Here is a 10000-nt window from a genome sequence, read left to right on the forward strand (position 1 = left end):
GAACGACGAGAATCCGGGAACGACGAAGGCAGAGTGCGAGCTCGTTCGTTTTTGAACAAAAGGGTTCAATACAGTAGATATCAGGTTATGGCCATCTTTTTTGCCATTCTTGCATCGTTTACAGTCACTTTGGTGAGGATATCATGGAGAACGGAAGTGCCGGTTCTTCGCATCTTACGGTTGCATGTGGATGAGACGGAATCACCCTGACACGACATCGCGTGGTCTGTTTCACCGTATCTTTTGCTATTTTGTATCGACGTGCTCATATCTACTGTTGGTCAGATAGTAAGAGACCGACGATACCACATGCAATGAGCAGCAGCGAAGTGGACGAGAGTTGTAAAGTTTTGCAAGGAAATTGTAGCCCAACCGGCAGATGGACGATTGCGTTGTTTCTATCGTTAGTTGTGGGCAATTTTGTGTTTAGCGGTTTTCTGTTGTGGAAGCTCAGTGTTCAGGAGAAAAGATTTGAGAAAAGCGTAGAGAAGTTGCGGTTGGACTTGCAGGAACTTCAAGTAGAAAAAGAGGAAATGAAGCAGGTTTATGAGACGTTGTCTGAGTATGGAGGAGAAAGAGGGAAGAGGTCGGAAGAATCTCCCAGTCAGTCGTCACAAGTTACAATCAACATTGCACACGTATTTGGGTCATTCATCAAACAGATGTGCAAACCAGAATCAGCAATTTGTATACCAGGTCAACCAGGAAGAGACGGATTGCCAGGCTTGTCTGGAAAAGATGGTGTACCAGGTAGAGATGGATTGCCAGGAAGGGACGGTCCAATTGGATTGCCAGGTTTGTCTGGAAAAGATGGTCCACCAGGTAGGGATGGTTCAATTGGATTACCAGGACCAGCTGGAAGGAACGGCGAGGCGGGAAGGAATGGTGAACCTGGCAGTAAGGGATCAGCAGGTAAACAGGGTCCACGTGGAATAGCAGGTAGGAAAGGAGACATGGGAGTGAGTGGAGAGAAAGGAGAAAGAGGAGAGAGGGGAGTTGGTGGACTGCAAGGAATTTTGGGTCCACGAGGAGAAAAAGGAGAAGGAGACAAAGGTGAATGAGGATATTCTGGTTTTAAAGGAGAGAAGGGTGGAAAGGGGGAGATTGGGTTACAAGGAGGAAAAGGAATGAAAGGAGATAAAGGGGATGAGCAGGATTTACATCAATTGTTTGGTCTACCCAGTCAATGTTTACCATGGAATCATCATGTTTTAAATGAAACTTGGAGACAAACATCTGAGCATTATTCTAAGACAACTTGGCACTGTGATAATACATATAGTTCATACAATCAACATGGTTTCACACCAGGCTGGCATTCATTCAGTCCTACAATAGGTGGAGCTATGCCAGAGAAGTGCACATCTGCATACTACTGTGGAACTAATGCATCAGGATGGCTAAAAGGATCTCACCCAAATGTAATTGGTCAAAAATATTCAACTACAGATTGCTTTAGTTATAGGGGTCATTGTTGTTGGAGGCAGACTAGTGTTGAAGTGATCAACTGTGGACAGTATTACATATACAACTTACCTAACACTCCAGAATGCACTCTAGCTTACTGTGCTCAAGGACAGTGAAGAACAAGTTTCCTTTATCAAAACCATCACATGTACTTATCTTTACATTTTTGTGTGTATCTATGCTTCTCTGACTAGACAAGTGTCTGCTAAGAATGATTGTTGTAACAGCTGCTTGTTGTGTAGGATTGCTGCTAGATGGAAATTTTGTTATAAACATACACAGTTTGTGAGCAGAAATGTGGTTGCTGTCTACAGTTAACAACAATATTTACCGTAGTAACCAACAAAATATTTATAATAAAAAACAAATTTGATTATGCGTCATCAACCACGCCTACGCTAACACGCCCTCTTTTTGCGGTGCTTTTCCTACCTTACAGGAGCAATGAAGGGAACTCTAAAGTTTTTCGAGTGCAGTCAAGATAAAAGAAACTTGTATCTGACCCCAACTTGATAATCATGGGAGTTCTCCTTTAATTAAGCAAACTGATGTTCACCGCTGCATCACATTCAACACCTAATCATGTCATATGCTGTCTGTGACTGACCAATGAGGATAATAATTCATTACTCTCCATGAATTCCAACATCATAATCATGACTTCAAACAAAATCATTATCAATGTATGCTTTCACTAAATACAGTCCCAGTCACACCACCAACTAGCAACATCATCACTTCACCATTATAATTGACAATACCACTCTAGTACAATACAAACAATATCCCTCAATGTCCTTATCTAATAATGTTTCTTATAACTAACTAATTAACACCAGCAATAGCAATGAGGGTATGCACTGCATTCCAATTGTCCATCTGTCCCTTGGTAAGTCTGTCCGTCCACAGAGATATCACTCGTAAGCATAAAATATTTATCCACTTATATTTACTAAAATAAATTTAGTAACAACATAGCCTGCAGAGAAATGTAATGCTACAAATACTGTTGGCTTCTTCCTTGCAGTTCACTCTCCCACACTGTCCAACTCTATTCAACATCTCGCTTACAGTAAAGCCACCCGTAACATCCGGAGCTTGCAGAACTCAGGTGTGACCTCTCGGATAAAAAGAAGGGTCGGTATTGCTTGGCACAAGACTTCACCCACTCGGTTTATGTCCTACTCTAAGACGGAGTGGATCTTCTATTCAGTCTGGGTCTTTTATTAAGAACAACACTCAGACTAAGGTGCAAAGCAGTTTGAATTAAAGCTCCGAGACTTGAATTTCATTGGGGCTTGTATTTGGACAGATAGACAATGGGGTTCTCAACCAACTTTTGAGCTAAAGTTCTCACCTAATGCTTACAGAACAACTTTAGTGAGTGCTCAAAATTATCACAGGCGAAAGTGTTTGATAATAGACTATCTGTAGCTATCATTTTCTGTCAAAGTAGGCCGTGTCTATACAAAGGTAATGCATGCATTACCTTTGTAACTTGCAACACAACTGACACGGTGTTACCAGGAGTCAGGCACGATCAGCTTCAGTTGGAAGTTCCCATGGCTTGTTCAACGTCCATAGTAAGTTCACTTCCTTCTGTGCCCCATTAGCGATGACACAATGACTCCAATTGGGATAGCCTTTGCCAAACGGCTTGACTTCTAGCTGGCAGATGCTGCAGTCATATTGCCTATTTATTAGAAGGCCCTCACTGTCACTGTTTTTCTGGCACATCCAGCTGGTTCACCAAACGCCTTAAAATTGCAGTACCAGCAGTCAACAAAATGGCTGCATATAGCTGTCCTCCATCACCAGGGTTTGATTCTTTGCATTCAATGAGGTCTCCTGTTTTAGCCACCACGACAGGTGTAGTTTCTGGTGTCTTTACAGCAAGCATATCTGGTGTACCCAAAAAAGGATGCCAGCAAAATTCTTTGTCAAGGTCCCACGTACCCACTCGCATCCAATCATCCCCAAAGCACATGGCAAATGCAATTTTTGGGTCATACAGCTTATATAAACACCACTCCAGTCTATGTGTCCAGCCCTCTTCCATAAGATCGTCTGCTGCCATACGTTGTTTCAGACCAACATTGGAAAACAAGAAGGATGATTTTGAGGAATGGATGGATTTAATCTGAAATATGGGATCAACGTAGTACATCTATCATCTTCCTTGTACATTTCACTGACTTGCTCCTTCCTATACTAATTCTTGGATAGACAGTCCTGCCAAAGTTTGGTTTTATCTACATCTAAGAATGACATGGTTTTATCATGTATATATATAAACATCTTCCTGTCCCCAGGCATAGGAACACATTTAAATTGTAGCACACTCTCTTTTTTCACTTTTTTTCACAGCCACACACAGCATTGAATATAATTTCAGGTCATCGTCCACAGAAGCCAGGAATTCCTTCCACTTCAGCTCATCTTTTGGCCGCGTAGCCGCCGGCGGTACTAGTTGTCGTCCAACGATAGCTTGGACAGCACAAGACAGCTCGACTTTTAGAAATGTAAGACCAAAATAATAAACGACGGTCGGTTGCCCGATTCTAGAATACAAAGAAAATGATAACGCACATGTCACACACAAGTGTTCCCTTACTCCTCGCCTGCAGATATCAGTTTTGCTTCACATACATCACATATTAGTTACGAATCGTTTGAAACATAAGCCAATGACAAACCTTTCTTTTGTTCTGCCATGTCAGAGCTTGCCATTACCGCATGCGCAACACTTCTCGCAACCTCGGTGCCCAGAGCACAACGTCGTAACATCAATTGATTCAATGAAGTGAGATTTTACATACTGCAATCACTAAATATCATGTATAAATAAACGTCCTTCTGCATAGAAATGAAAATGACATTCAAATAGAGGTTCTGCATTGTAGCCATTAATGCGTTATGAAGTGGGTCTCTGATTTGTGGCATTGAAGGTATGCTTTCTACCTCCTCTGGGATTGGACCACATAGTCACTGGAGGTGTGGCACATTCTGAGCATGACATAGACACATGATGACATCCACACACGTACACAGTCATGCAGACCCAGTACTAATTCAATGTCTATGAGTATGATATTCACTCAGTCACGTGACTTTTACAAGGTCCCATCTAATGGCAGCCAGGCTCATAGCTGAAATGACTGTACACGCAGCACATGCCTTTTGATGTATTGCGTTTTGCTCTCACCTTCACAAACTGCTGAGAATATATCATAGAAGGCTTGTAATGACCACAGGGTTTCCTCCAACTTTTATTTAATTAAACCAAGTGGGCATTAATATTAACTAACCACATAACTCAAGTATGACAGTAAATATTTGAAGTAATGATATCAGTGAGTCAGTTGTTACAACATCAACAGCATCACTACAAAGGCTAACCCTTGGAGTAGTATAGATTCGTTGCTCACAAAGTGTCAAGGATTAGAACGTAGTGATTGTGTCTTATCACAGCAGCTACGCCCACTTTTTTAAACCGGGTAACCTGCCCAGTTCCACAATGTCAAGGAGAAACCCTGGACCATAACAGTCTATGATCCAACTCCAGAATAATAATAATAATTAATAATAATAATAATAATTGTGACATGTCGTTGCACCCCTCGTCCGACTTTTATCTTTCAGTACTATATCGCCCTACATGGCCTTGGAGTAAGGACCTTACATGTTGTAACTTACCGGTCTAGTAATTTCCTACATCAGGATGACGTCGCCTCACGTTTCTAATGGAACTTACTATATAGATATTACATTTTGTTACACAAACAACTGTCGATCACGCAATAAACACTGAAAAGAATCGCTATATTTGGTCATCTACCAGATTACGGCTCTACTAATTTGGTGAATGTTTTGAAGTCTCCTACGACTTCTCTTTCGTTACATGGACTATATTCCCCGACCTCTGTGACAGCACACTGTGCGCATGCTCACTACTCACGAATGTGTGCCAACCCACCCCTAGCGAGCACTAAGCCACACTCTCTAACGCGCACTAGGCCGCTCCACTTTTAAGTTGCTTCCATCGGGCCTGCAAGATAGAGTTGCCAACTCACACGCAACTTGCATGAGTCTCATGCAAGTTCCTTCAGGTCACACGCTCACACGCAAGGAACCCAGATCTCATGCAACATCTAGATTGCTGGAACTAGACCGAGGCGCACGTGTACAGTGAAACTGTAGGTACACCATAGATTCACGTAAAAATCTGTAGTGTCTGATAAACATATAAAATCTAACGAGACTGCCGTAAAGTGATCGATCATCACGAATAACCAACCCCAGACAAGTCTAGTGCTGAAGCTGTCAAACATATTCAGCCAATTCTACTACTGTACTAGTCCGCGCAGCCATAATTTCCCTCCTCCTTCTCAACTTTTGGACGTCGTCAGGAAGTCCAAAAGAGGGAGGGGCTGATTACTCGAGACTGATTTACTGCATGCGTAAACTATATTGGTTTATTGTTACTAGCGGAAATTCTAATTCTGCGAGTACTTGCTAGTTAATATTGTCTAATGCGTATTGACACGCTGTGTTTTTTAGTTATTTAGGTATTAGTTTTGTGGCCACGCCTATATGCAGCTATAAAGTACTGATGAAAATCTGAGATCTCACGCATTTTCAGTATTCCAGGTTGGCAACTCTGAAGATATACATAACTAGCTTAGCCTAGGTTAACCTAAGGTCAGTGTGAAAGCACCCATTCTAGTATCAATCCTCTCACCTGCAGTTTCACGACGTCTCCACACGCCGGAGCTCTGACCAAACTCGTTCCCACATTCTTATCATCTTTGTCAAAGCTTCCAACATTCCTCGGATTTTTGTAGTGAATTACCTGCACAATACGTCACGTGATTGGAAATTGTACCTAAAATGGGGCCTCATTCGAAACCTTACGTTTTCATGATACGATGCTGTAATTGGTGACCACATTCTTGCGCAAAGAGAGCAAACGCACGAGTGCGCATTGCTGTTTTTGTGCGCTTGCGCAGTGCAATTTTCTAGCAACCGATACACCAAAACTGCAATACATACTGTAATATATTCTCTACTTGCATAGTACGTACTCCAGACGTACAATACCACTATACAGCAGAACTCGTAGACTAACACAACTCAGACTACGCTACTCAGACTGCGCATGCGTGCACTATACTACTCTCCCTACGTACGGGACCTAGACTGTCGCCTTGCATACCCAGACCTGTAACTCTTGGCGTTGTTACGCATGCGTATTTTAGCAGATTCGTCTGGCGGAACTTTTAAACGTAACGTGACTCGTGATGATGGGAGAGAAAGAGCTAGAGCTGGAGACGTTGTTAAAGCCTCTAATAACGAAGCTGCGATCTGTGAGCCAGAAACGAAGTTGTGAGGCCCCCAACGAGGTGCCGACCGACCTTCAACACGCACTGGCGCTCATTTCTAGCCGTACAGACGTCATAAAAACCTCCAAGTCTATCCAATGCGTTGTGGATCTCATTTCAGAACTGGCAGTTGATGCACTCGGAGACGAAACGAAATTTCTGTGTCTCGAATTCATTAACAACTTGGTTGCCATGGATACCATTTTGGTTGCCCAACTGGAAAACGCAATGCCCGCTTTGTGTCTGATATTAGAGCAACATATTGAGAGTTTGGACCACCCACTTGTTATTCCATGTCTTCGGCTGCTTCAGCAGGTCGTCTATCGGGCAAACCCATTGGGTCGACTTGTGCCTCACACGAAGAAGTTTCTTGCGTTTCTAGTTGAAGGAATACGCTGTCAGTCGAAAGACTCGCCGCTTATTCCTTACATGCTTGGATGTCTGTCGGGTCTCGCTCGTCACCGTGTCATCCAATTGTGGCTAAAGGGAGAGCCGAAAACAAACGCTTTGTATCGCGTTCTCATCTCGTTTCTCTCGCATTCAAATTTGTCTGTCATCGTCTACAGTCTGTCCGCACTCTTTTGTTTGTGTTTCGATGAGTCGCTTGGCGAGCGGCTTTTCAGCAGGCAGAACGTCCACCAGACGTTTCAACTGATGTTTGGCTTGTTGTTAAAAAGTCCCGGATATTTAGTGACCGAGCATACCGTCGATCTATTTTTAGATATATTACGTCACGACAGGATACGTCAATCGCTACCTTTGTACCCCCACTTGGAACAGTCATTGTCAACTTTAATCTGTTCAATTAATTCGTCATTGGATGATCAATTGGCAGCCAAACTACTGGAATTGTTCAATCAGTTGTTGACTATTGAATCGATTTGTCACTTGGTTGTGGAGCTCGTTTTCTCACGTTGCCATGAAGCTTATCACGCTGTGTTACAGTGGGCAGCCGTCGGACGTAGCGAGACCAGCAAGCTACAACTACATTCGATGAAATTCCTAAAACACGTAGCCGGAGAAGCAACGACGTCTCGTCTAGCAGAGACTCACACGTCAAACATGACGTCTCTACTTACAGCTGCTGTTGCTATGGTAACAGCAGGAGCCGAGATCGGGAATCTATCAGAGTACGATGCGTGTGTGATGTCGGAGTCTCTGGCAGTGATTTTGGTTTGTTGCCGAGACGAGAGACTGAAGGAGCGAATCGTGGGAAGTGTGACGCCCGCGATGTGTCATGCTGTCTACACGACGAGTCTCGTGCACTCGCAACTTGAACGATCGCGATTTAGCTACAGCAACGTGGTCGTCCGATGTCTGCATCTCATGATTCAATTGACACACCCATCGATGTCAGCCACTCTCAACTCGGCTCTTTTAGAATCTCATCTGACATCCGTCCTCACACAATCTCTAGTGAGCAGTGATGGAGATCAGGTTGCTTCCGTGCTTCAACTGTTGCCCACACTCCTACAAACCCCTCATTTTCAAATCGCACCGTTTGCTCTAAAAATCGTTCAAACGAATGCCGAAAAGCTCGTCACTCCTCCGTCTCTCCCTACACAAGAATGCAGCGATGCTCTTCAATACAAATCACTGCAGACAACACGACCGGAACTGCAGGAGATTATCGATCAAATGAAAGAGAGGATGGACATTAGGGACGCGAAAGCTAGCGATATCATTGACGTGTATGAACACAAGCTTGCGTCAGCACAGACGAGGGAACATGAGCTGCAATATTTACTAGAAGCGAAGACGTTAGCTCTGAACCAAGCGGATCGTGTGATTGACCAATATCGAGCTCGAGAGACAAGCAGCGAAACCGAGAGACACAAGATCACGTCTCTCATTCAGAAGTCAGAACGAGGGCAAGAAATGTTGCAACAACAGTTGGTGGAGAGCGAGAAGGCACGAGGTGACACAGAACGAGAAGTCGAGAGTCTCACACTGAAGGTGGAGAGTCTGGAGGACGTTATGAAGCAACACCAACAGTTACTAGTCGCTCACGACGAATTACAACAAAAGACTGAAAGCCTGCAAGGGACCCTGACTGCAAAGAAGGAGGAAAACCAGTCGCTCTCCGACATGTTGGACACGATGCGTCGCCACAACGAAAGTCTAAAGAAACAGCTGGACTGCATGACGTCTCAAATGCAGCAAGTAGAGAAGCAACGACAGCAACTGGAACGTGTTGTTAGCGAGAGGGACACTTCGATTGTCAGTCTAAAACACTCGTTGAAGGAACAAGAAGCTACAAACAAACAACACAAGAAAGAGAGGAAGAAGATGGATGACGAACTACGAGGATTTCAGAGTGAGGTTGACACGTTGAAGGCTGTGAGGAGTAGACACGAAGAAATGATACAGAAATTGACAGAAACGAAGATGAAACAGGAAGCAAAGATCGACGAACAGAAGACAGAGTTGGAAAAGCATGCGGACATTGTAGCAATGATTCACAATATGACGTCAGTGAAGTCATAGAGAGCGTGCATAGTGGATACGTAGGAGTGTATTGTGTGTACAGTGTGTAGTGTAGATTAAATTTAATGTGAGAATGATATTGTTAGTAGATAAGTGATGTCATGATGGTATCACCTTACTCCCCATTTTCACACACACACACACACACACACACACACACACACACACACACACACACACAATGGACAAATGGATATGCCCTTCGGAAAGTTTCAAAGATAGCACCCCCTGCCTATTTCTAGGTAGGGACCCTGGTGCTACTCGGAGTTTTAGGCAGCGCTGACAAACCCCCTGATGTGTGGCCAGAGCATCGAAGGGCACTGACTTTGGCGCAGCCGCGGGACTGGACCTTAAGTCCACATGTACCCGTATATATTGCGTTATTCTCTGCCAAGCCAGCGGTCTAGTCCACCCCCAGTCAAAGACCAGGTACTCATTTAGGCGCTCCCTCATTTATACTCCGTTGAGAGAGGCAATTGTGTGTGAATTTCTTTGCTCAAGGAAATTACATCTGTACTCATCCGCGAACCTACGACCTCAATGTCCCGAATGTTTCCATTCTCCAAATGCAGCTCTCTAACCAACTGAGCTACAAACACACACACACACACACACACACACACACACACACACACACACACACACACACACACACACACACACAC

At 43.9% G+C, this 10000-nt stretch overlaps 2 protein-coding genes and 1 long non-coding RNA gene across 4 annotated transcripts; 2 read left to right on the plus strand and 1 right to left on the minus strand.

Moving 5' to 3' along the window:
- Positions 1–32: 32 nt before the first annotated feature.
- On the plus strand, positions 33–1839 carry LOC134194072 (collagen alpha-1(XXV) chain-like). Its single transcript, XM_062662973.1, has 2 exons — positions 33–224; positions 286–1839. Exons 1-2 carry the CDS (start codon positions 185–187, stop codon positions 1059–1061), a joined length of 816 nt encoding a protein of 271 aa, XP_062518957.1. The 5' UTR covers positions 33–184; the 3' UTR covers positions 1062–1839.
- A 263-nt stretch (positions 1840–2102) lies between these two features.
- LOC134193982 (uncharacterized) lies at positions 2103–6604 on the minus strand. Of its 2 annotated transcripts, XR_009972132.1 has the most exons (5): positions 6382–6604; positions 6209–6319; positions 4164–4294; positions 4082–4106; positions 2103–4028 (listed from the first exon to the last, which is right to left on the minus strand). It is a non-coding gene; the product is annotated as an uncharacterized LOC134193982 (long non-coding RNA). The 2 variants fall into 2 exon arrangements; XR_009972131.1 differs by having other exon boundaries at positions 2103–4106.
- A 163-nt stretch (positions 6605–6767) lies between these two features.
- Positions 6768–9418, plus strand: LOC134193772 (protein CIP2A-like). Its single transcript, XM_062662605.1, has one exon. It carries the CDS (start codon positions 6768–6770, stop codon positions 9333–9335), a length of 2568 nt encoding a protein of 855 aa, XP_062518589.1. The 3' UTR covers positions 9336–9418.
- The last annotated feature ends 582 nt before the right edge of the window (positions 9419–10000 follow it).

Source organism: Corticium candelabrum, chromosome 18 (assembly GCF_963422355.1).
Source record: "Corticium candelabrum chromosome 18, ooCorCand1.1, whole genome shotgun sequence".
Lineage (NCBI taxonomy): Eukaryota > Metazoa > Porifera > Homoscleromorpha > Homosclerophorida > Plakinidae > Corticium > Corticium candelabrum.

What these genes read in the sequence shown, in the direction of transcription:
- LOC134193772 (XM_062662605.1), top strand. Translation starts at nt 6,768, where the DNA reads ATGATGGGAGAGAAAGAGCTAGAGCTGGAGACGTTGTTAAAGCCTCTA.
- LOC134194072 (XM_062662973.1), top strand. Translation starts at nt 185, where the DNA reads ATGTGGATGAGACGGAATCACCCTGACACGACATCGCGTG. An exon ending in CCCTGACACGACATCGCGTG is followed by an intron (nt 225 to 285) that starts GTCTGTTTCACC and finishes ACTGTTGGTCAG; the next exon opens with ATAGTAAGAGACCGACGATA.